This window comes from Paramormyrops kingsleyae, chromosome 11 (assembly GCF_048594095.1).
Source record: "Paramormyrops kingsleyae isolate MSU_618 chromosome 11, PKINGS_0.4, whole genome shotgun sequence".
Lineage (NCBI taxonomy): Eukaryota > Metazoa > Chordata > Actinopteri > Osteoglossiformes > Mormyridae > Paramormyrops > Paramormyrops kingsleyae.
Genome location: NC_132807.1, coordinates 27,088,037 through 27,114,523, shown reverse-complemented (window position 1 = coordinate 27,114,523; position 26,487 = coordinate 27,088,037). Strand labels below are relative to the sequence as shown.

At 48.2% G+C, this 26,487-nt stretch overlaps 1 protein-coding gene across 2 annotated transcripts; it reads left to right on the top strand.

Moving 5' to 3' along the window:
• The first annotated feature begins 645 nt into the window (after window positions 1–645).
• On the top strand, window positions 646–26,397 carry rbl2 (retinoblastoma-like 2 (p130)). Of its 2 annotated transcripts, XM_072718352.1 has the most exons (22): window positions 646–1,021; window positions 2,502–2,632; window positions 5,504–5,704; window positions 6,174–6,238; window positions 9,824–9,952; window positions 11,081–11,241; window positions 12,614–12,678; window positions 13,104–13,272; window positions 13,977–14,140; window positions 14,404–14,516; window positions 14,623–14,726; window positions 14,835–14,972; window positions 15,165–15,329; window positions 17,061–17,169; window positions 17,957–18,187; window positions 18,724–18,983; window positions 19,673–19,849; window positions 21,844–21,915; window positions 22,096–22,201; window positions 23,417–23,631; window positions 24,205–24,369; window positions 25,358–26,397. In XM_072718352.1, exons 1-22 carry the CDS (start codon window positions 884–886, stop codon window positions 25,529–25,531), a joined length of 3,252 nt encoding a protein of 1,083 aa, XP_072574453.1. In that variant the 5' UTR covers window positions 646–883; the 3' UTR covers window positions 25,532–26,397. The 2 variants fall into 2 exon arrangements, with proteins under 2 accessions (XP_072574453.1, XP_072574454.1); XM_072718353.1 differs by lacking the exons at window positions 646–1,021; window positions 2,502–2,632; window positions 5,504–5,704; window positions 6,174–6,238 and adding an exon at window positions 8,186–8,399.
• Window positions 26,398–26,487: the final 90 nt, after the last annotated feature.

Sequence of the window (26,487 nt, the reverse complement as noted above, 5' to 3'; positions counted from 1 at the left end):
AAATTATATGCAGGAAGCATAAGATCATTTTATTGAAAATGTTAACGGATTATCTGTGGTGTTTGTGTTTAGAGTTAATGGTATATAACAATTATGTTGTACGGAAATGTCTATCATGAGTATCGTAACACTGCTTTATACGGTAATAGTTTCAAAGACCATTTTGCTCAGTGCATCCAAAACTTACGTCTGGGATAGGGTCAAACGTAATGAAAAAGCAGCTAGTAAATGGGCACTGAGCTAACCGACAATATCGTCACCCAATAATGCTCATTATGTTGCTCGAATTTACATAACATTTATATTTGATGTCGCCCTTCTAGTTTAGGGGAAATGTTTATATGAATGTCTAGATAGGTTCCGAGAATAGATCAGGTTTGTTTGCAAAATATATATTGTTAAATTCAACATCTCTTTTTAAATATTGTTACTGCAACCCTACACATTCATATGATGCACACTGTTACAGGAACTAGTCCAAAAGCCGTGGTAGGCAGCAGGAAGTTTTTATTTGGCTTCTTGAAGGACTTCTCCCAAAACCAATCCGCATCCACGATACAGAGTTGGGGGCGGGTCCTTTGCCTTACGCAAGCTCGTTTTACCGAATGTTATACGCTCACAATAGTCGTTCAAGGGGGGTACGTATTTGTCGTAAGTCAACTACGCAGGGCAGCAGCTGTCACTCAAAGGGCATTTAAATGGCTGCATTGTACATTACTGCATATCGTACAGTACGAAAACAATGATATGGCTACCAGTATACCTCATAGCGTAACCGAGTGTCTTTGCTGTTACTGCAGCGACTGTTTTGCGGATTAATACTGAAGAAGCATATTTTTTTTTCTTGTCCAGCATTAACACCGTTGGCATAAATTGCTTAAAAATGAGCGAGGAGGAAGAGAGTTTGCAGAAAACGAAACAGGGCTTTGAAGACCTCTGCCGAGCCCTTAATATGGACGAGGAGGCGCACAGCGAAGCATGGAAAAATTACGAAAATATTAATAAAAATTACACCTTAGAGGTAAGAACCGTGGGGAATCTGGATATGTGTGTTTTTTTATTTAGATTTTGGCATTAGACGGTGGCGCTAGGTGACTGCGCGGAAGTCTGAATTGTGGCCGTATTTATATCGCCATTTTATTACGAAAAATATCTGAATTGTGAAATGTATATAAGTAGCTTAAATGGCAAGGTGTGGAAATTAGCCAACGTTGAGTGTTTTCGACGTTTTTGAAAGAAAAGGGGAGTGGGCGGGGGCGGGGCTAGAGATGGGGGCGGGGTTAGGGGCGCCCGTCATACCTTCATTCACTCACAGTGAGACTAAGCACAGCGGGATGAGTGAAGCGGGATTTGGGACCCGGATCAACGGTATAACAGTTAGATCTCAGCTCCTATGAGCATCTCCGAACTTATCAGACTTGGCTGCACCAGGTGGTGCTTGTAAAATACTTTTAAATATCCAATCATCCATCTTCCATCAATTTAACCTGCTCAAGGTCATGATGGGGTTACCTGAAGTCTATGCCAAATAGCTTTTGGAACAAGGTTGGGGTAGGACAGGATCCCAGGCCATTGCAGGGCACATGTATACACAGAGTCAAATACTAGGAGAACAGTGAACACCAGGTACCCTAACAGCATGCCTTTGTACTGTGGGAGGAAACTCACAATGCACTGAGAGAACATGCAAACTCCACACAGAGATTCAAGAATGTTTCATATAATCCTAACAATTGATCGTTTCGCAAGGTTAATTAAGAGACATGCCATCGAAATTCCATTAAAGCAGGCCTTTGGAGACCTTCCTGAAAATTTGCTCTAATAAAATGTCACATAAAAGATGAAACTCATAGTAATGTAAGGCTGTACAAAATACAAATAGAACTATACATGTAAATGTATTGATAGTACTGAAAATGAAATCAGAATAAAAAAAGTTGTATGTCATTAATTAAGATAATGGGATAAAGCCACTGCATTACATTAATGTCACACAGCTCAGAGATATACCCATGATAAGAGTTATTAAACAAGTAATGGACGGCTACACGGACTTGTCAAGTGCCTTGAATTGAAACAGAATATTGCAGGTCTCATCTTCAGCGTGTCCACTTCCTTCTGTAGGGGCATTGTGGCACCATCCTGGATAAACAACTATGTTTACATTAAATGTATTTTTCTAAAACTATGCACATTTTTGAGAAAGCAGCTTTAGGAAGTCCTTGACGCAACTGGGGGATAACAATGGTGACATCACTTTGCTGACCCTGGGATTGGAACCTGTGACCTTCCGATCATAAGCATAGCATAGCATTTTAATCCACGGAGTTATATTGTAACCTATTTATTGAGGTGATATGGGATATGACTGCAGATATGTTTGTGGGACTAGAGCTACTATTTTGTTGATCTCAAGGTTTTTAATAACAGTACTATAATACTGGGGTTAGGTTTTGAAGTAATAATAATAATAATGTCTCTTCCTCTTCTGTGTCTGATAGGGCAGTGAATTGCACTGGCTCGCCTGTGGCTTATACGTTGCCTGTAGGACATCAGTCCCGACTGTGGGTAAGGGCACGGCTGAAGGCAACTATGTGTCTCTGACCAAGATCCTCCGCTGCTCAGGGCTCAGGTGATATTCTCCACTTTGTCACTCTCCTCCCTTTTGAATCCCTGTCAAGTCTTTTCAAGCTGAGTCTCCCCGTCACTCGTATTATACTTCAGCACAATATGCATGGGGATAACCTAGCAACCGTTTGTGTCTGCGACAGGTTTGCTTCATTTATGCAGATCTGTTTCATTGTTAGCCATTTTGTTACACGTTCCTTATACGGTGCTTCTGGCAAATGGCTTACTTAAAATATTGGATATACAGCTCTGGAAAAAATTAAGAGACCACTCTGTGTTTAAAAATCTGCATTTTTAAATCCTGGTTTAATCCTGCTTCTGCTGGCTGATGGCTGCACTGCGAGGCAGGATGCTTCCTGGCTCAAAATTTCTAAGGCAGCAGTACACAAGAACAAGGTGAAGCCGGAGACACTGGCAATAACTAAAAACCAACCAGGTACTGGGGAGATGTGACTTTCTAATGCCAGAGATGATCGTCAACTTATCCAGCAGTGCCTCATAAATCAGAGGATGACCGCAAGTGACCTTCAACAGGAATGGGAAACATTAAAAGGTGTGAAGTTCACTGCTAAGACAATTCATAACAGGCTCCTAGAAGCAGGAATGAAGACCCATAAATCAAGGAAGAAGCCCTTCATTAATGAGAAGCAGGGAAGAACCAGGCTGTAGTTTGCAAAAAATGTATACTTTCAGGCGCATAACCATAAATTGAGAAATTGAAAAAAAACTGAAACTTTTGCTGTACTCTCTTAATTTTTCAGAGCTGTATGTGTAGAATTCAGTCAACTTCATGTGCAATATTTACATGACAACATTTATGTGGAAATACCAGAATAGCGTTGATTTTTTAGATTCTGTGAGAACACCGTATACAGGCAGTCCCTGGAATAGGAACATCAGAATTATGGAAACCCGTGCTTATGAAGGGACTGCCATAAGGTCTGTTGTATTAAAACTTTGGGATAAATACAGTTTTGTATTATAAGAACACACGCACTACTTTATGACACTCATGAAAACATTGTGTGGCTTCAGCAGTTCGTCGGCTCGAGGTACAGTACAGTTGGCTCTAGGTTCCAATAATTATTATTATAATTATTATTATGTACTCTATTATTACGTTTCCAACTTATCTACAAATTTGACTTAAAGACTGATCTAGGGAATGGATCTCTTTTCTAACTTAGGGACTACCAGGACTTTGGTATAATGTCTGGACAGTGTGACTGTATTAAAAATTATATAGTCATTTCATTGGGGGGGGGGGGATGTTGGGAAGCTGGCGGTAAAATTTGCTGACCAAGGCTGGAGTCAAGATTTGTTCACCAAGGTGGGGCAAAGTTGTGGTGGTACAGCTTCTTACCAGCTCATTTTACTGCCATTGAATAGTGGAATGGCAGAATCCCACGACACTGAGCGCCATTCCTGGGTGTGAGGGAGCTGCTGTCAATTTTCGGGAGATTTGGGATGTTTGCAAATGCTATGGAATGTCCTGTATTAAGTCAAGTATTAAAAGGGATAAAATACGCACAAGAAACATTCCATTAGGCATAGAGATCTGCTGACCCTCCTGTCACACTTACTGTCTTAACCCGAACCGTCCAGTCAGATTTCCTGTCCCAATCATAACCATCCTGTCAGATTACCTGTCCTAACCCTAACCATCCTGTCAGATTACCTGTCCTAAACCTAACCATCCTGTCAGATTACCTGTCCTAACCCTAACCATCCTGTCAGATTTCCTGTCCCAACCATAACTGTCCTGTCAGATTACCTGTCCTAAACCTAACTGTCCTGTCAGATTACCTGTCCTAAACCTAACCATCCTGTCAGATTTCCTGTCCCAACCATAACTGTCCTGTCCTGTCAGATTACCTGTCCTAACCCTAACCATCCTGTCAGATTACCTGTCCTAAACCTAACCATCCTGTCAGATTACCTGTCCTAAACCTAACCATCCTGTCAGATTTCCTGTCCCAACCATAACTGTCCTGTCAGATTACCTGTCCTAACCCTAACCATCCTGTCAGATTACCTGTCCTAAACCTAACCATCCTGTCAGATTACCTGTCCTGAACCTAACCATCCTGTCAGATTACCTGTCCTAAACCTAACCATCCTGTCAGATTTCCTGTCCCAACCATAACCGTCCTGTCAGATTACCTGTCCTAACCCTAACCATCCTGTCAGATTACCTGTCCTAAACCTAACCATCCTGTCAGATTTCCTGTCCCAACCATTACTGTCCTGTCAGATTACCTGTCCTAACCCTAACTGTCCTGTCAGATTACCTGTCCTAAACCTAACCATCCTGTCAGATTGCCTGTCCTAAACCTAACCATCCTGTCAGATTTCCTGTCCCAACCATAACTGTCCTGTCAGATTACCTGTCCCAACCATAACCATCCTGTCATATTACCTGTCCTAAACCTAACCATCCTGTCAGATTACCTGTCCTAAACCTAACCATCCTTGTCAGATTACCTGTCCCAACCATAACCATCCTGTCAGATTACCTGTCCCAACCATAACCATCCTGTCAGATTACCTGTCCCAACCATAACCATCCTGTCAGATTACCTGTCCTAACCCTAACCGTCCTGTCAGATTACCTGTCCCAACCATAACCATCCTGTCAGATTACCTGTCCTAAACCTAACCATCCTGTCAGATTACCTGTCCTAACCCTAACCATCCTTGTCAGATTACCTGTCCCAACCATAACCATCCTGTCAGATTACCTGTCCTAAACCTAACTGTCCTGTCAGATCACCTGTCCTAAACCTAACCATCCTGTCAGATTGCCTGTCCTAAACCTAACCGTCCTGTCAGATTACCTGTACCAACCACAACCCTGCCCCTTCCTCTTCAAAAGCCTTATCGAGTTCTTCAACAAGATGAGAAAGTGGCACGATATGGCCAGCCTGCCACCTGAATTCCGGCAGCGGACAGACAAGCTGGAGAGGAACTTCACTGTGTCAGCGGTCATCTTCAAGAAGTACGTCCCAATCTTCCAGGACATTTTCAAGCCTCCCTCCGATGACCCCCCCAGGGTTCAGAGGGGACGCAAACAGCGGTAGGCCCATTTCTTAGACCTGGATCTTATTCATTTTTGATGTGCATGTCTGCTGAATTCTTCTCATTGCCCTGCCATAATTAGTTTGGTTATTGGCTAATTATTTGTACTATTCTTGCATGCTTTAATCCTCCAATATACAATTGAAGCTGGTATTTTCTGACTAGAGCAGACAAAATGCCTTCAGACTCCAAAGCACTTCAGAAATTTGCAAGCTATGTTGAAAAATTACGATGATGAACTAAGTGTATAACAAAAATTGTGGAGTAAAAGTTTGAGTCCTGCACAGCCCACATACAGTATCCTTGTGCCTCAGGCAGGCTAGTTAGGCAAGCATTCCCATCGGTTCAGTATTAGCTTCCTGTTCGGAATGGTAAGAAGCAGATAAGAATCTGTGTCTTGTTTACGCTAAGAAACCGTGTTCCCCACTGTGGCCTCAGATGAACTCTGACTACAGCTTTTTCCACAGACGACATCCCTGCACCGTGACAGAAGTCTTTAACTTCTGCTGGACCCTGTTTGTGCATGCTAAAGGTGAGAAGCTATACAGTAACTATATATTAATTAGAAAGTTTACTCTGCCAGATGCATCCTCTGTGGTTATGCAGCTTTCGTTGCATTTGTACTAGTAAACTTCTTTTGTGAAACACCTGTACGTGATAGAAGGAAGGCCGTTGCACGACTGTAACCTTTATCGTACGAAGATAAAAAGACAATGAGAGTAAGCTGAGCGCTGTGTGTGGCCCAGTGGGTTAGCACGCTGTACCTGTCATTGGAAGGTTGCTGATTCAAATCCTAAAGTCAGTGTAGTGTGATTGTACCATTGGGCCTTTGATCAAGGCCCTTAACTTCCCATTGCTCCAGGGATTGTCTGACCCTGCTTTTACATTGCTTTATATAAAAGCATCTGCTAAATGAATAAACTGCAGATAGATAGGATGGATGGTAATAATTTACTTGAGGGGTCAGAAATAATGTAGTAGTACACTCTTACTTAATGTATTAATTAACCATAAGACAAGTGTTTATTACGTACTGATCTCATGTTCGTTCATCATTCATCAAGCATAACGATTCATGTATTTCATGCAGTTATTGTATTTGTTCATGATTTGTACTTGAGTAGTGTCTGAGTTGATAAGTTACTTGTGACCCCTCAAGTGTTACTGAGTGGGCACAAACTAGTGCAAAATATTAACAATGGAAAAATAAATTAATAAGGGGTGTGTGTGCGGCCTGCAATGAGCCTGGGTTCTTCCCTGCCCTGCGCCAATAGCCTCCGGGTTAGGCTTCGGTTACAGTGGTTAAAGAAGATGGATGGATGGATGGATGGTTGGATGGATGGATGGATGGATGGATGGTTGGATGGAATTAATTAGGGGTGTGCATGTGATGTACATAGTCTATAGGTATGTATGGTGTCATTATCTGATTTAAAATGCTTCTAGATGTAAATGTGTACATATGCCTGAACGTGCATACTGTAAATGTGTAGTACAAATGTCAATGCACTGCTGAGAGCAGAAGCAGCCTCTCTGCACATTTCAGGCTGCCCACTTTAAGAGTGCACCTCACAGAAGCTCGAGAATGCCCTTTAATAACATGGAGGATTTGTCTGCTAGGTGACACAGTGCTGTAAATTGTTTAAATCCTTTTCAGAGCTGGCAGGGGGGCTGTCTAATGAGAAGTCCCATTCAAGGCAGGGATTATGGCTCTGAGCTTTTGTGTCCCGTCCAGGCAGGGAGTGTGTGCGAAGGGTAGTGTCAGGATAGGGTGGGCAGGTGCCTGTCCACCTGCCGGACTGAGACCGTCCGCTTCTTAGGGAACAGATTTATTTCTATAGTCTATAGCCTTCTTACCAGTCTTTTGTGGTTATTAATTGAAGTCATATATTTTATAGAGGTCTCTTCTGAATACTGGTCCATATACCTATCACCATGCTAACTGTTGCTGGACAGCATGCCAGACACATAGAAGATACCTTTCTTCGCTGGGTAAGATTTTGGACTTGCAACAGAAATGCCTCGATAGGGACACAGAGTCAGGGTTGTCCAAAATATCTCTTTACTGATGTGCACTCAGAGGGTAAAAGCCTTCGCAGAACTGTAGTCTGCTTTGGTGGAGATTCATGTTACAGGTACGTTATGTTGCTAAGAATATGTCTGTTGAATATCAGGACCATGATTTCATGAATGTTAGAGTGAAGTGGTGGGTGAAATAATGTATTATTTACATCTTTGCTCACATTTTTGAGTGCTTACCTGTGGTATTTCTGTAGGAATATCTTGCTGGTGCAACAGACTGACTGAAAGTAGATCCTGGAATACTTTTGTTGGGCTGTGAAAACAAGGCTTTAGTGTCATTCTTTTTAAAAAAAAAAAAAGAATATTAAAATGCAGCCACTGCTAGGGGGCGCACATATGCGTCTTTCCTCAATTTGCCAGCACACGGGCCTCCCTTGTCATAGCAACTGCTCGTAGATGACAAGTTGAGGCTTGCCTGAGAAGTGGTCTGGACGGTGCCTGGCCAAAGGGCTTAGCGTCCTCCCTGCTCCCTCAGCCTGGGATTCTGCTTTAAGTGTTTCAGCCGACCTACAGAGCCGTCACTGTGCTCTCTGCAAAACTGTAGCTGCTGTTACCTGCCGCTCAGGTTCTGCTCCTTTCTCTGCACCGATCCAAGGGAGGTTATCGCAAAGGTACGTCAGATCAGGACTGACGATGCGTGTGCCGCTGGTCTTTTTATAGAAGGTATCATAAAGCTAGTTCATAAATCCTGTAGGATCTTTCTGTAAGGGCTGACAGCCTAGATAACAGACTGAATCAATAATGTGTGTAATTATTGTGAAATAATTACTAATATTTTCATATTACTTTGGGTATGGCAGTTTTAATTTGCAAATTAGTGTGATAATTCATACATGATTAATATTGATAGTAGTAGTTTTTTGTTTAATATGAATAAGGCATGCATGACCACTATTGTATTGTAATAGTGAATATTATGTGTATCAGAAGACAGGATGAGCAGTCTGTGATATGCTGCTCGTTTTTGAGGTTCCAGCTGGCGTAGCACAGCACTCTGGGTAAGATGAACCTGTCGTGCAGCGTGTGCATGTGACTGTAAGAGGGGAATCGGCCCAAAACTTTTGCAGAATCTGCAGGCAGTGGTTTAGGCAGCTCTGCCCGGGCCCATATCCCTCCCCACAATGGTCTGTTGGGAAGTGATAAGAGAGGCTGGTGGGAGTCCTCCGTCAGTGTAGCAGGAAGTGGTCGGCCCCTTCTACTCTGTGGGGCCCTGAGGGTGTGGTGGGAGGCGGAGCTCGCCTAGAATGACTCCTGGGAGTTCCGAGCGAACAAGTTGCGTGGGCAAAAGGCGGCAGTAAAAAACATCGGCGGTACAGGCAGCACGCCTTAATGTGTCACTGCAGCCCGTGCCACTGCATGCAAGCTGGCCGCTGCGGTGGCATGTGAGCACGAGGTCGCATTTACCGATGCGTACGTGACGACGGCCTGCCGGACGCGCCAGTGCCGAGTCCGTGTGAGTGCAGAGATGAGCCCTGGATCTCTTTCTTATTTTCTTTTCTCTTCCTGCGGCGTCCCTCTGCCAAGCCGGTCTGATCCTTCCCCAGGGGGGATACTCACAATGAATGCATGGAGTCCAGCCAGGCTGGCCTTTATATTGCTGCCGTGAGAGATGGGAGGGGGCGGGGGGGAGATGGGGATGTGGCGATTCCAGTATTCGGGACGTATAATTAGTAACACTATCTGCACACACTGGGTCCGGGGATGTGGAAGTTCTGATTCTTTATTACTCAGCACTGCAGTCACTGGCAGTGCTGGGATGGTTACTTTTGAAATGTCATATGTTACAGATTGTTAGTTTACCCTGTTAAAAATGTAATAAGTATTGTAGCTATTTGGAATACTTCATCAAAGTAATGTAACTTATTACAGTTAAATTCTTTTTGATTAGTTTTCTAAATGTTTTGAACTGGGTAATAAAACTGAAAATTCCCAACAGGGGGTTGGGGGTGCGGGGGCTGAGCTGGAATGGGACATTAGGCCTAATGGCATGCAAGGGGACACCCTCGATGAACCCGCGTCACCTTGTCTGTCGTAGGGAACTTCCCCATGATCAGCGATGACCTGGTGAACTCCTACCATCTGCTGCTGTGTGCACTGGACCTGGTCTACTGCAACGCTCTGCTCTGCTCCAGCCGCAAGGAGCTCCTCAACCCCGCCTTTAAAGGTATCGTGGCCAAAGGGCCACTCACAGTGCTGAACACAGACAGTACCCAGTCACAAGCAGATAATGTCCAGTCACATGCAGACAATGTCCAATCACATACTGGCAGGGTCCAGTCGCATACAAGCAATGTCCAATCATATACAGACAGTGTCCAGTCACACTTTTCCACATAGACAGTGTCCAATTACACGTCTCCACAAAGGTAATGTCCAATCACACTCCTCCATGCAGAGTGTCCAGTCACTCTTGCATCCAACAATCTAAACAAACTGCTCCACATAGACTGTGTCCAGTCATACTTTTCCAAATAGACTGTGTCCAGTCATACTTTTCCACATAGACTGTGTCCAGTCATACTTTTCCACATAGACTGTGTCCAGTCATACTTCTCCATACATGTGTCCAGTCTTACTCTATACAGGAAGCATCAACTCACAGTGCGGTGCATCTTTTCCACTACAGACCATCATATTAAAAGAAGATCACACACCCCATAGTCAGTATTCTTACAGCCGGTCTGTGAGGGGGTCCTGGTCACCATCAGCAGAAATTTGACCCTGGCAGTGTCAGTGCATTTTATCCATTTGTGGGTGACCCCAAGAATGTTCGCCTAAGTGCTTATAAAAGGTATATGAGCATTTTCCCACTTGGATGTACGCCAAGGAGCTCTTGGTCATAAGCCCAGATCAGTACTCCCTAAACCACCCTCTGTTCCATGAAAAAAGCAGCGGCACTGTGTGTTCTCCTCCCCCATGCTCTGCTCTCCCTATCCATTAGTCTCTCCCCCCCAGAGTGATACAGACCAAATCCAGGATCAGTGTCCGTGTCTCCCTGACCGTCAGCCGGGTCCGATCAGGAGCGTCATTAGTGGTGGTTGATGTCTCCATGGGGCTAGCAGAGCTCCTCTGAGCTTAGTCACTGCAGATCCCATGGAGCGTGAATGCATTGTGACACGTCTCCCCCAAACACGTCAAATCCGCATGATGGCGGCCGTACACGCATCCCAAAAAGATGCACGTAGCATGAAAAAACAGCTTCAAATGCGATTTTAAGGACACACCTGCGGGACCTCCAACACCACCTGTGCCATAAGTGTACCAGTGAGCACCTACGCGTCGCCCCCTGCAGGCCTCCCCGAGGACTTCAGCGCCAAGGACTTCAGACCAGGTCTGGGCTCACTCTGCTTCATCGAGCAGCTGTGCCAGCTTCACGATGGCCTGGTGCTGGAGGCCAAGGGTGTGAAGGAGCACTTCTGGAAGCCCTTCATCCGGAAACTCTTCGATAAGAAGGTGGGTAAGGAGGCAGCGGGAATTGGTTAGGGTGTATCAGAAATGGAGCAACCAGCAGTCACGGATTCCCGGCGAGCATGGTCACCTCCATGTGGATGTGGGGCTTAACGAACCGCAGGTCAGAGGGCATCAAGTCCCCGGTGGGGCTTTTGTTTTTAATAGGCTGAATGCAAACCAGCCATGCTTGAAATACACAGGTACACCAACATATACCAAGTAAAGAAATCAAAAGAGGCGTGTGCGTTTGGTTGACATGATCTGCTTCTTCTTAGAAGATACTGGATTTTTCCAGCTCTGTGTGGAATAGTGAGCTACACCCTGGACTGGATCCCAGCCAATCACAGGGCACTTGGCTGGGCTACACCCTGGACAGGATCCCAGCCAATCACAGGGCACTAGGCTGGGCTACACCCTGGACTGGATCCCAGCCAATCACAGGGCACTAGGCTGGGCTACACCCTGGACCGGATCCCAGCCAATCACAGGGCACTAGGCTGGGCTACACCCTGGACAGGATCCCAGCCAATCACAGGGCACTAGGCTGGGGTACACCCTGGACGGGATAGCAGTCCATCACAGGATGCCAGGCACACACACATGCACGCTCACACGCTATGGGCAATTCAGAGATGCCAGTTACTGGCTCCACTTGTATTTGGACTATGGGAGGAAATAGGAGCACGGAAAAGGCCTTCGTGACACGTGAAGGACATGCAAACATACAGAGTGGGGAGCAGTGGCGTTACTGGGATGCCATGTTGGGTGGGGATTTGGGTATGATGGGTGGGCACCAGTGTTGTGTTTTTTCAGAGGTCCTGGGGGTGTGCCTTGGAGGATGAAAACTATCAACATTAAATCACTAATGGTGGCTAAATCTGGTCAGTCTGTTGGTTGCTCAGACCATCCTGTAGCCACGCCCCTGGAGGGAGGGGCTAAGAAGGCTCTGGTTTTAGCGGCTGACATTTTTTGCGGCGGCTTTCAGCTGGATATTTTTACTTGGGCAGTTCTGGTTAGAGATGCTGCTACTTGGACTCTTTGGGGGCCACTGGCTCAGCTGCTGACTCGTAATATTTGCACGCAAAATCAATTAGCGTATAAATCATATTGTCCTGCAGGTTTGTAACTGTGGAATTTCGACTGCAGTGTTTTTCTTTGCCATGGGTCGGTGATGCGGGATTAAGGTTTTTTTTTGATGTTCGGTGGTTGTGGCTGGATCTGCGTTGCCGCATTGTTGGGCAGTGCAAGTTCTGCGATGGGCGGGATCTCACATAGTCCTGCTCCAGCCCCAGTCCAGCGGTAACTACAGCGTGAGCCGCTACCAACATTCATCGTACGAGGGCTGTTTCTCTTTCCTCTCTCTGCTTTGCAACAGGTTCTCAAGGGGAAAGATGAAAGCCTGACTGGCTTCCTGGACCCGGCAAATTTCGGAGACAGTCTGTAAGTCTGTTGGCTTCGTATTCTGCTGAGGAGGCCGAAATCCTCGCTTAGCCGCTTCTGTGAGAATGTGATTGCGTGTGTGTTTGATGTGCTAAATGCTCGATGTTATTTGGATGAGTGCATCTTGCCGCTGTTTCGCTTCCGTGACAGATGAGAGAGCACAGGCAGGCTGTTGAATAATAATTCACCCTCTAGTCATACTTGTTTCAGCCCAGCTGGCATGTTGTATCTGTCACTGAGGTTTCTTTGAGTTCCAGTAATTTTTTTTTCTGGGGAAATAACACAAAATCCAACCTTCCTGTGTGCTAGCCTGGACTTTTATCTCCCCCTGCTGGCTGATGTTGGATCTGCAGTCTCTCTCTCTCTCTCTCTCTCTCTCCTTCCCCATGTGCCCTGATCGTCACCATGCCTGTGTGTACTTGCAGTGCCTCTTTGGGCCGGGTATACGAGGAGCACGTGCTATCTACGGGCAGCCTGGACGAGAGGGTCTTCCTGGGTGAAGGTGCCAGCGAGGAGATTGGCACGCCGGGACCCTGTCTCAGCTCAGGCGGTATAGAGGAGATGGAGAAGCCCACACACAAGCCACAGGGCACCGTGAGTCACTGAACATGTACACATCCCCATATGTTTGCCTACTGTCACGTCCCTGTCTAGGGTCAGGGCAAATGACAAAAGGTTCCTGTCACGCTAAAAACCAGCCAAACAAAAACGCCCAATCTCCTCGGTCTGTTTTTACTTCCAGTTATTTATTCACCCGAAGGATACATTTTACAAAGCGAAAGTAAGCCAGACTCCAAATTAGCACTACTGGTCGTGGCAACGACCAGACAACCACGGGCAGTATCATGGAAACAAATGCTGCTGTGCTCTAAGAGATCCCCTCCAGCAAGCCGGGCCTCCTTTAAAAACACAGCGCCGGCTGGACGACCAACCGGAACAACCGGGACAACAGGCGGAGTCATGAATCCTTCAATCCGGTCCCGACGTGTCTGCCTGTTAGGAGAGAAAAAAGCCCAGAGCATCCCCACTCTCATCCCAAACCATGCCGGATGTAACACTCTACCATTATGGTTAATTTTCAATCGAAAGCAATCAGCCAGACAGAATTACTCACATGCATGTTCATACCGACTGCAAAACCTAGACTAAGGCGAAGAGGCACATTTTTTTTATTTTCCCCTTGCTGATGAATCCCTTTGTGGGGGGAGGAGTCACAGCTCTGTAAGGCCGGCTGCCCACAGACAGACACGCAAACACTGAGGAACCCGACCCGCAGACTTTTGTCTCATTTGTCGCAGGCGCCGTCTGTCCGCGTGGCCACACCCCTGACAGGCCGCAAGTGTGCGCCGGATGGTAGTGGGGGCACGCCCGTCTCCACGGCGACGCAGACCGTGGGTCGCCTGCATGGTCTGCTGTCGGGAATGAGACAGGGCCCCAGCGAGAGGTTGGCCCAGACCCTCAGGTCCGCTTTCCGCCCTTCCGCTTCTTATTGTCGTCACTTGTTTACGGAGCATCTGTATCTCAGATTTAATTCACCATGGCGACCACATCCTCTTTCACTCACTGTGGTCTGGAGACTTTAGTTTTCAGTTGCCTTTTAATTAGCAGAATGATTACTGGAACACAAGCAGATTGTCTCAATAGAGTGCTTGTGGCTGGTAATAAGAGAATCCCATCTCCCCTGCTTTGGGTATTTTTACCATGATGGCTGTGTGGTGGTTGCAGGTCTTGTACCAGAGACCCCAGCGAGGCCATTGCCTGCAGGCTAAGGGATATGTGTGAGCAGTTCTGCCAGCAATATCAAGGGAACAGCGAGGAGAACACCAGCCTGGCCCAAGGTTTGCTCCACAGCAGGCTCCATTGTGCTCGCAGGGCACTGTGTCTTACACTCCCAGAGTGTTATATTTTTCCTGGCTTTATCTTGAGGAATATTTGTTTGTGTAGAAATGGGGGCAAAGTACTTCCGTCTGGCTGAGGCTCTATACTACAAAATCCTGGAGTCTGTCATCGACCAAGAGAAGAGGAGGCTGGGTGATTGTGACCTCTCTGTACGTCTGGCGCTCCCTGCTGGTGATCCAACTCTGAGACATTTGACACTGATTGTCATCATTTATGACTGCAACACATTTATGGCTGACTTGCTGTTTCTAATACAGGGCATTTTGGAGCAGGACGTGTTTCATCGCTCTTTGCTCGCCTGCTGCTTGGAGATCGTCATCTTCTCTTATCGCCCGCCAGGAGAGTTCCCCCGAGTCATTGAGATCTTTGACTTGCCACCATATCACTTTTATAAGGTAGCTCACTGGGCAGAGCTATGCATGTTATCGACAGCACTGTGGGTGACCTTGATGGTTATTGATAGGAGACACTGTTAGCATTAGCATGAAGGTATATAATTTTAGTTTGTTTTGGGTTCATTGGGTAGTAGCAGCCCTGCAGTGCTGAGAGAAGCTCCCAGATGATTAAAGTAACCTCACCCTCCCCAGGTGATTGAGGTGCTGGTGAGGACAGAAGAGGGTCTGTTCCGGGAGGTGGTCAAACACCTTAACCGTGTGGAGGAGCAGGTTCTGGAGAGCCTGGCCTGGAGGAGTGGGTCCCCGCTCTGGGACAGCATCCGGGGGGCTAAGAACCGCGTGCCCACCTGCCAGGAGGTGAGTGCCCCTCCTCGCCTGAGTGCCCCTCACGCCTGAGTGCCGCACCTCGCCTGAGTGCCCCTCACTCCTGAGTGCCCCTCCTCGCCTGAGTGCCCCTCCTCGCCTGAGTGCCCCTCACGCCTGAGTGCCGCACCTCGCCTGAGTGCCCCTCACTCCTGAGTGCCCCTCACGCCTGAGTGCCGCACCTCGCCTGAGTGCCCCTCACTCCTGAGTGCCCCTCCTCGCCTGAGTGCCCCTCACTCCTGAGTGCCCCTCACTCCTGAGTGCCCCTCCTCGCCTGAGTGCCCCTCCTCACCTGAGTGCCGCACCTCGCCTGAGTGCCCCTCACTCCTGAGTGCCCCTCACTCCTGAGTGCCCCTCCTCGCCTGAGTGCCCCTCCTCACCTGAGTGCCCCTCCTCACCTGAGTGCCGCACCTCGCCTGAGTGCCCCTCACTCCTGAGTGCCCCTCACTCCTGAGTGCCCCTCCTCGCCTGAGTGCCGCACCTCGCCTGAGTGCCCCTCACTCCTGAGTGCCGCTCCTCGCCCCTTGTGTCTGTAGAGGGTCTCCTAGGAGATCTCAGAGGGCACCAGCCAGTCATTTGGGAAGAGGGTAACTTCACCAATGTTGGCCAAGGCAGCATATTATTAACAGCATTTACAGAAATGTCAGGTCATACCCAAGCAAAGGCTTTAATTAATGAATGAGTGCAGCCACTCATTGTTTAGCGACAACCCTGGTTAGCGACCATACAGTTAGTTAACGACCGACCAAAGTGTGTATTTACAACCAATTTCTGTACTCCTGCAACATCTCACACTGGAGATCTTTGAAGTAGAACATACAAATATGAAAGTAAGTGTAGAAGTCGTAAGCATAGTCACAGTCACACCTAGAGAGATATGGAGACAGACAGGTAGACACAGACCGACAGACAGATACAGACAGGCAGACCAACAGATACAGACAGGCAGACCGACAGATACAGACAGACAGACAGACAGATACAGATAGGCAGACCGACAGATACAGACAGACAGACAGGCAGACAGACAGATACAGACAGGCAGACAGACAGATACAGACAGACAGGCAGACAGACAGATACAGACAGATACAGACAGACAGACAGATACAGACAGACGGATACAGACAGATACAGACAGGCAGACAGACAGATACAGACAGGCAGACAGGCAGACGGATACAGACAGATACAGACACACAGACAGATACAGACAGGCAGACAGACAGATACAGACAGACAGACAGACGGATACAGACAGATACAGACACACAGACAGACAGATACAGACAGGCAGACAGACAGATACAGACAGGCAGACAGACAGACACAGACAGACAGACACAGACAGACGGATACAGACAGACAGATACAGATAGGCAGACCGACAGAGACAGACAGACAGACACAGACAGGCAGACAGACAGATACAGACAGACAGATACAGACAGACAGATACAGACAGATACAGACACACAGACAGATACAGACAGGCAGACAGACAGATACAGACAGGCAGACAGACAGACAGACAGACACAGACAGACAGACACAGACAGGCAGACAGACAGATACAGACAGACAGGCAGACAGACAGATACAGACAGGCAGGCAGACAGACAGATACAGACAGGCAGACAGACAGATACAGACAGACAGATACAGACAGACAGATACAGACAGACAGACAAGGCATATGGATTGAGGACATTTCTTGCTTTCCAGGTCATGCCCCCCCAGCACTTTGAGAGCGCAGATGGGGCCACGGCCGGCAGTCCCCTCACCCCAAGCCAAGCGAACGAGTCTCGGACCAACGCCAGCGGGCCCACCAGGGGTAAGAACCATGCAGCAGGTGCAGAGCATGCTGTGCTGGGTGTAGTTATGCCATGTGACGGTCACTATGTGGTCCTGCAGTCCCCTGAGTGCAGTACATCCCTGATCAAAGGCTGGGCATGTTTTAAAGGGAATGGGAATGTTTGTCCATCTCCAGCCCTCCCCCACACCCCCCAGCCCCACACCCCTGGCACACACTGCTTGCTGTTTATGGTTCTGATATAACATGCTTGTCTTGCTCCAGGTGCAAATCATTTGCCGATTAAACTGCATTAAAGTATATTAAATGGAGTGCGGGTATAGCAGGTACCTTCCCCATATACCAGCAAACCTGGCTTCTCGTTAATGAGCTGTGATGGACTGCTGTGAATGACGGTGCATCTGCTAACGTTCACCAGATACTGGTCCTGTGCAGTGATATACGTGTAGATATGCCTGTAAAATGTGTTAAATCAATTACAATAATTTATGCACTTCCAGCAACAGCACAGTAAATATTGTGATTTATTTTGGTGATTGTTACAGAGACAGAGCTCTACATGGAACAGAATTTCATAATTCATAATAATTACCTGGAGCATTTATGATGAAAGAGTAAACACTCCTTCAATGAAAGGTGATTGTGTAGTGAATGCAGTTAACAGCCTATATTCAGACCAGTAACGAGGAAAGTGTGTATGGCGCTGGTGTTGAGAACACGTGCTATCTAGTGCAGCAGCACAGAAAGAAGCAGGAGGGGTGGGGCAGGGGGACGACCTCTTCTGATAGCACCGGTCTGTTCCACCCAGGCATGCTGGCATCCCCTGCCACCCTCCATGGCCGTTACGGATCGCCGCCCACAGGCTCGGCCCGCCGCCGCCTCTTCCCGGACGGCGAGGCTTCCTCAGACCCCGCCACGCCCGTCAGGGTGCCCCAGTCACCCCTCATCAGCACCATCGCGGCAGGCCAGACGGTGGTCACCATGGCAACGGCAACCGTCACGGCCAACAACGGCCAGACAGTCACCATACCTGTACAGGGTAATGATTGTCAAACATTATTGACATCCGGTTCTGTAAGAGTTCTGTAAGGTCCCTATTTTTTTTTGGGAATTCTTTAGTTTTTGTACATCCCTTATTGCGCTTCAGAACAGAGCTTGGGGTCGGACCGTTCATATGTTGCCCTTAGAACAGTGTTTCCCAGTCCGCTCCCTCCCAGCAAAAATGTGGACTGTCTGTGGATCCCCAAGGACCAGATTGGGAACCACTGCCCTAGAGCATTTCCATTGGGCTTAGGGCCTCGCTTTAGGGCCCAACAGATAGGGACCATTCTGCTGAGATTAGGATTCAAACTGGTGACCTTCTGGTCACAAGAATAGATACTTATTTTGCTGAGCCAATGTGGTTTTTATGCCCATTTTAATCCTTTGGTAGTATTGTGTTTGCAGTGTTTTCAATTGTTATACATTGTTATAAAGTTGTTATGAATTGTTATAAAGATATATTCGATCCAATTGAAATTGTTCCAGTTTCGCAACGGCTGTAAACAGCGCTGTTCGTGCTGACTCCTTCCCTAGGGATTGCCAATGAAAATGGAGGCATCACGTTCATCCCGGTGCAGGTGAGTGTGACCGGGCAGTCTGGAGGGACCCTGCAGCCCCTCACCGCGCAGGCCCTAGCCGGGACCCTCACCGCGCAGCAGATCGCCGGCGTTGTCTCTCCGGCCACCGCCCAGGGCAGCCCCTCAACAGGACAGCAAGCCAAGAAGGCGGAGCCTCAGAGCTCAGGCACCAGCAAGCCCCCCAAAACCGGCTCCCTCTCGCTCTTCTTTCGTAAGGTACCACAGCCCCTGATATTATACCGTAGGCCGTGTGTCTGCAGGGCAGAGATCAGGCGTATTTACTTACATTATTCCATATTAGTGTTTCCCACCTGGTCCTTGGGGACCCCTAGACAGTCCGTGTTTTTACTGAGAGGGAGCGACAATGTGGACGTCTGGAGTCCAATGGGGACGTCTGGAGTCCTTGAGGACTGTCTGGAGTCCAATGGGGACTGTCTGGAGTCCAATGGGGACTGTCTGGAGTCCAATGGGAAGTCTGGAGTCCTTGAGGACTGTCTGGAGTCCAATGGGGACTGTCTGCAGTCCAATGGGGACGTCTGGAGTCCAATGGGGACTGTCTGGAGTCCTTGAGGACTGGGTTGAGAAACACTGAGCTATATATTGGGGTGGCAGGGTGACTTAGTGACTTATTCTCTATGCAGACTGACAGTGCTGACCCCACCCCTCCCTCTCTATGAAGACTGACAGTGCTGACCCCGCCCCTCCCTCTCTATGAAGACTGACAGTGCTGACCCCGCCCCTCCCTCTCTATGAAGACTGACAGTGCTGACCCCACCCCTCCCTCTCTATGAAGACTGACAGTGCTGACCCCGCCCCTCCCTCTCTATGAAGACTGACAGTGCTGACCCCACCCCCTCCCTCCCTATGAAGACTGACAGTGCTGACCCCGCCCCCTCCTTTCTCAGGTGTACCACCTGGCCAGCGTGCGCCTCCGGGACATGTGCATCAAGCTGGACATCTCGTCCGAGCTGCGCCGGAAGATCTGGACCTGCTTCGAATACTCGCTGGTGCATTGTACGGAGCTCATGCTGGACCGCCACCTGGACCAGCTTCTCATGTGTGCCGTCTACATCACGGCCAAGGTCAGGGCTGCAGTCCCGATGGATGTCCTGTGTACCCAGTGTCCCCATTTTACTCCATCCTCTACACCGAGCATCTACGGCCCACTACTCTATACTGTACACCAAACTCTCCATCTGGCTTACCCAGTGGACCCTCCTACACACCCAGCAGTGCTATACTCCCAGTCTGTCTGCCTCACGCCTAAAACACGCTGTGTGTCACATTTGTGTAAATTGTCTAGTGGTCCAACATTCTTGTCCTGAAGGACAAGTACATGCCCAGTTCAACTAAAACATTCACATGGTTGATTTTGTGTCTCTGACACAGGTCTATCTGGCCCATGCTTGGGAGAACACAAACATCCCCTTACATGTACATGTAGGCCTAACAGTCGATCCAAGAATTTTTCTATTTAAACTAATTTGATTTGATTCAAGTTTAATGTCATTGCACATGACACAAGTTCAAGTAGAATGAAATGCAGTTTTGTGTCTAACCAGAAGTGTAAATAGTAATATTAGGTGCTTATGAGGTAATATTTACATGAGGGGATATAAACAAATGATATAAGGTTATATAATTGTAAAATACATACATACTGGAAGTAAATGGCCGACAAGGTGACATTTACAAATAATTATTAAGTAGAAAAGAGTGTCACTGAGGAAATATGTGCATGTAGGAGCATATAGGATGATATCCTGTTTTTCGCAACGTGATGCATATACAGATAATAAAATGATATATAGTAGTATATAATATATCTTCTCATAATAAGCTTATCTCAGTTACTTAGTACTTATTATCAGTTTTAGGAATGTGTATCATTGGAACATTAATGCACTTGATAGTTATTTGCTTTGCACATGCATGTACAGTGATCCCCCATCTATCGCGGAAGTTACGTTCCAGACCCATCAGCGATAGGTGAAAATCCACGATACAGAAAGACTTATAAATAAATATAGCGGGGGCGCGATAGCTGAACCGCGATACAGCGGGGGCGCGATAGCTGAACCGCGATATAGCGGGGGCGCGATAGCTGAAACGCGATATAGCGGGGGCGCGATAGCTGAACCGCGTTATAGCGGGGGCGCGATAGCTGAACCGCGATATAGCGGGGGCGCGATAGCTGAACCGCGATATAGCAGGGGCGCGATAGCTGAACCGCGATATAGCGGGGGGCGCGATAGCTGAAACGCGATATAGCGGGGGCGCGATAGCTGAACCGCGATATAGCGGGGGCGCGATAGCTGAACCGCGATATAGCGGGGGCGCGACAGCTGAACCGCGATATAGCGGGGGCCCGATAGCTGAACTGCATTATAACGGGGGCGCGACAGCTGAACCGCGATATAGCGGGGGCGCGACAGCTGAACCGCGATACAGCGGGGGCGCGACAGCTGAACCGCTATATAGCGGGGGGCGCGATAGCTGAAACGCGATATAGCGGGGGCGCGATAGCTGAACCGCGATATAGCGGGGGCGCGATAGCTGAACCGCGATATAGCGGGGGCGCGATAGCTGAACCGCGATATAGCGGGGGGCGCGATAGCTGAAACGCGATATAGCGGGGGCGCGATAGCTGAACCGCGATATAGCGGGGGCGCGATAGCTGAAACGCGATATAGCGGGGGCGCGATAGCTGAACCGCGATATAGCGGGGGCGCGATAGCTGAACTGCATTATAACGGGGGCGCGACAGCTGAACCGCGATATAGCGGGGGATCGCTGTAGTTTTGTATACTAGTAAGGTACAGATTACAACTTCATTTCATTCTTTTACATATTTTAAAAGCTGAAGTTTTTACTGATATGTCTTTTAATTATTACATCTGTAGGCTGGTATAGTTGCTCCTCTGTTGAAGTTTCAGTAAGAAATCTGCTGGTCACATGTTCATTTCTGGCCTGTAGACGACGTCCCACAGGGTAGCAGGGTGTCCCTGCACATGCAGCTGCTGGGCCACCGTCTGCTGCTATGGCTGCGCTAACTGCTACTGTACCCATCGGACAGGTGACCAAGGAGGACAAGTCCTTTCAGAACATAATGAGGTGCTACAGGACGCAGCCGCAGGCCAACAGCAGTGTAAGAGCGGCACCGACGAGCTGGGGGTGTGGGGGGGTGTGGTGCTTACAGGTGCCGCCTTGCAGGCCGTGTGTGTCAGAGCGATCAGCACAGTCACATGTCCTGTTCCTGTGCTGGGGGGGTGGTGAGGTGTGGTGGGACAGTGCTGGATCTGAGTGACACCGTTTCACCCACCCCCAGGTGTACAGAAGTGTCCTGATCTCAGGAAGGAGCAGGAGTCACTCTGGGAGCAGTGAGCACGATGGGCGGCAGACGTCTCCCGGCGAGAGCGGCACCCGAGAGCGCAGTGAGAGAGCTGCTGTAACCACACAGGCACAGACACGTACAGGCACACACACAGATACACAGACACAGACACACAAAGATACAGATACACACACAGAGAGACACACGCACAGGCACACACATACTGTACAAGCACACATAGACACGCACACACAGACAGACACACAAAGATACACACAGGCACGCACACACATACACGCAAGCATACGCACACACATAAATATACACACAGAGACACACACACAGATTAGGTGTCTATATCTTTGTGGGGACTCTGCATTCATTTCTATGGGCATACCCCTAATCCTAACATGACAACCTTAACCCCCACCCAGCCCAAACCTTAACCATAAGCAACCATTTAGTTTTTTGATTGAATTCACAGATTTCTATAAAATTGAGTTTCAAAATTGAGTTTTTATTACATTGTGGAGACATTTGGTCCCCAGAATACAATATTTACATGCCCACAGAAACACACACACACACACACTCACTGGCTGTGCTCTATGTCTCTCTGAAGCCAGTGGTGCTGTCTGTCTGTCTTTCTGTCCGGGATCCAGTCTGCTGACTGTCAGTGTGATACATGTTATACTACTTGGCTGTCTGTCTGCCTGTGTGTGTCTGCCTGTCTGTCTGTCTGTGTGTGTGTGTCTGCCTGTGTCTCCCTGCCTGTCTGTCTGCCTGTGTGTGTCTGTCTGCCTGCCTGTGTCTGTCTGCCTGTGTGTGTCTGTCTGCCTGTCTGTCTGCCTGTGTGTGTCTGTCTGCCTATCTGTCTGCCTGTATGTGTCTGTCTGCCTGTGTCTCCCTGTCTGTCTGTCTGCCTCTGTGTGTCTCCCTGCCTGTCTGTCTCCCTGTGTGTGTCTCCCTGTCTGTCTGTGTGTGTCTGTCTGCCTGTGTCTGTCTGCCTGTCTGTCTGCCTGTGTGTGTCTGTCTGCCTGTCTGTCTGCCTGTATGTGTCTGTCTGCCTGTGTCTCCCTGCCTGTCTGTCTGCCTGTGTGTGTCTGTCTGCCTGTGTCTGTCTGGCTGCCTGTGTGTGTCTGTCTGCCTGTGTCTCCCTGCCTGTCTGTCTGTCTACCTGTGTCTCCCTGCCTGTCTGTGTGTGTCTGTCTGCCTGTGTCTCCCTGCCTGTCTGTCTGTCTGCTGTCCTTATTACTGTCTTTGTACCTGTCTGCCTGTCCTGGCTGCTGCCTGAGGTCTGTGTTACTGCCTGCAGATGGCAGTCCTGTGCCTGTGCGTTCCAGCAGCACGCTGCCCACCCCCCGGCCTGAGAGTGCCCCTGCGACGCCTGCGCGACTCACCGGCGCCCCCACAGGGACTCAGGAGGAAGAGGAGCATGGCGATCTCATCAGTTTCTACAACAGTGTCTACGTCAAACAGATGCGCAGTTTTGCGTTGCGCTACTCCAGTGGCTCGTGGGCCACACAGGGGGTGAGTCACAGGCAGGGGGTGAGTCACAGGCAGGGGTGAGTCACATCCAGGGCCTTTTCCCACAGGCTTTAGGTATGATCATGGGCTTGGAACTGTAGTTGTTTTCAGGTAGTTGACCAGAAGTGCTCCAGCAACATTGCAACTAAGAAAATGGGTGAAATGGGTGTAATAATATTATTAAAAATAATAATAAAAAAATAATTATAATAATGATAAATGTCAGCCCCTGCCCCCCCACTCCCAGTTAAGCAGTTAATCCATGTAGTTCACACCCTGTTGCCTGCATAGACCTCATTAATTACAACCCCCCAGGTCTTGTGGGTTTCATAACTCATGGTCAGGGGATGTACTTACCATCATTATCACTTATCACTTTAAAGTGGCTACAGCTCTTCCATGTACGCGCCAGTGCCCCCTGGTGGCGTGGAGGTGGTGCGTGGTGCTGACGCACTCCACAGTGCCCCCTGGTGGCGTGGTGCGTGGTGCTGACACGCTCCATAGTGCCCCCTGGTGGCGTGGGGGTGGTGCTGACGCGCTCCATCCTAATCAAGCTGCTCTGCACTTCCCTGACAGGCTGAGGCTCCGCCTCTGTCCCCGTACCCCTCCCTGAGGACGGGGTCCCCGCGCCGGGTGCTCCTGTCCCACAATTACTCCATCTACATCTCCCCCCACAAGAATGACAGCCCTCTGTCCCCCCGAGACAAGATCTTCTACTACATCAGCACCAGCCCATCCAAGGTGAGCAGCCCCACCTGTGCTGTGGAGTGGTGGGCTGCATTCCGTCCGGCACAGACACACACACACAGACACACACAGACAGACACACACAGACAGACAGACACACACACACAGACAGACAGACACACACACACAGACAGACACACGCACACACAGACAGACACACACACAGACACAGATACACACATACCGGTTTGTAATTATATATCTGTAGGGACTCTCTATTTCTATGGGTAAAACCCTAATCCCACATGACACCCTTAACTCCTACCCAGCACTAACCTTCACCATAAATAACCAAACAAAATACTTCTGGCATTTTTACTTTTTTGATTGCATTCACAGATCTTTGTGGGGGCCTGAAGAATTGTCCCCACAACATCAAAATAACAGGTTTTTATTACATTGTGGGGAACACTTGGTCCACACAGTGTAATATAAACATAATCCACATATACACACACACACACACACACACACACACGTGCTACTCAAAACCATGTGCTGGGAATGTTTCGTTTTATGACACCCACATGTCATATGTGTCTAATATGTTTTATAATATGTTTAATATGTCTAACAATGTCCTGTGCGTGTCACAGTCATTCTAATAAACACATGCATGCTTATATTCTTAAATGCTGATACTTATATCAGCTGGTAAATACCCACAGATATACAGAGTGACACTTATACACTAGAGACAGAAGTGCTACTTAGCTTCATGTCACCTTCACGGCGTGTGGAGAGTATCATCAATTCTAATGCTAGATAACCACTTAAGCCAGTATGTTTACAGAGGTCTGGAGGTACGTGGTAAGGAAGCCTTTTGCCTAATATTATGATTCCTGTGGCTTCTGTCACTAACCCTTGTCATGTTCACGGGTCGAAGATCTTGTTTCCCTGCAAACACCTGACTGAGCTGTTCAGTATATAGGAATCTAGTTGCTATGGTAACTGCCCCCCCCCCCCCCCCCTCCAACTACAGCGACTGCGTGAGATCAACAGCATGATCAAGACTGGGGAGACACCCACCAAGAAGCGCAGCATGGCGCTGGAAGACGGAGGGGGGCTGTCACCCGCCAAGCGTCTGTGCCAGGAGAACCAGACGGCCCTGTTACGCAGGCTGCAGGATGTGGCCAACGACCGCGGCTCCCACTGAGGCTGCCCTCAGATCAGCGGGCCTCCCGCTCAGTAGCCAACCCACCCATCATGAGTGGAAATCCAAATCTGATCCGGAATCAGAGGTTAAGGGCGAGACGCCACAATCATGCCAGCAACTCCAGCATCATAGATGGAGTCACAGTTTATGGGTGGTCAGAATTTGCAGTGTTTGACATAGATGTAGGACTGATGTCTTTCAGACGTCACTCTGTGAGTACGGTGAATAAAGTAGTCCGGCTGTGTGTGTGTCGGGGGGGGGGGGGGCACCCAGTTCAGACTTAAAGCAGGGAATCACTTCCTAAATCAAAGCACAGTTTTTTTCCCAGTCTGGGATGGGCTACCCTGTTATAAAGTACTAAGCAGGGTGTTTTAGTGCGGAATCCAATCTTTTTTTAGAGAGAGTGAAAGACGTTACACAGGACAGATTTTAGGTGATTACATTCTAGACTTTGACTGATTTATATCAGATAGTTTTATTACTACATGCTATTTTTACTAACTATCGCCATTTTCGATGACTTCCCTTAAATGTGCGTTGTCCCTTTACGGCAGTACGCCCTCGCCTGTCTCTCAGCCTTGCCCCGTGTCCAACATGTAATGACCGACCGCTGCCTGTGTTTGGAAACAGAATCACTCTGCTTTCTGTCCCTGGCACACTCCTTCAGAACTGTACATATCTGTAAATAAGATGAATATTAGTGGTCGATATAATTGCGAAGTGCCTTTCAGTTGATTTCTGTTGGATTTTGCTTTTATCCATCTTAAGTATTTTGCCTTATTAACTTAATGCACAAGCTGTTTGACTCAAAACACTTCTGTTCAGCTTCCACCCCTCCTCCCCCCGACAATAAAAAAATACAAACATTTAGTTTTTTTTTTTACATACACTTGAATACCACACACCCAGCAGTGACAGACCTGCCTTTAATTACTCATGAAAAATAATTGTATGCT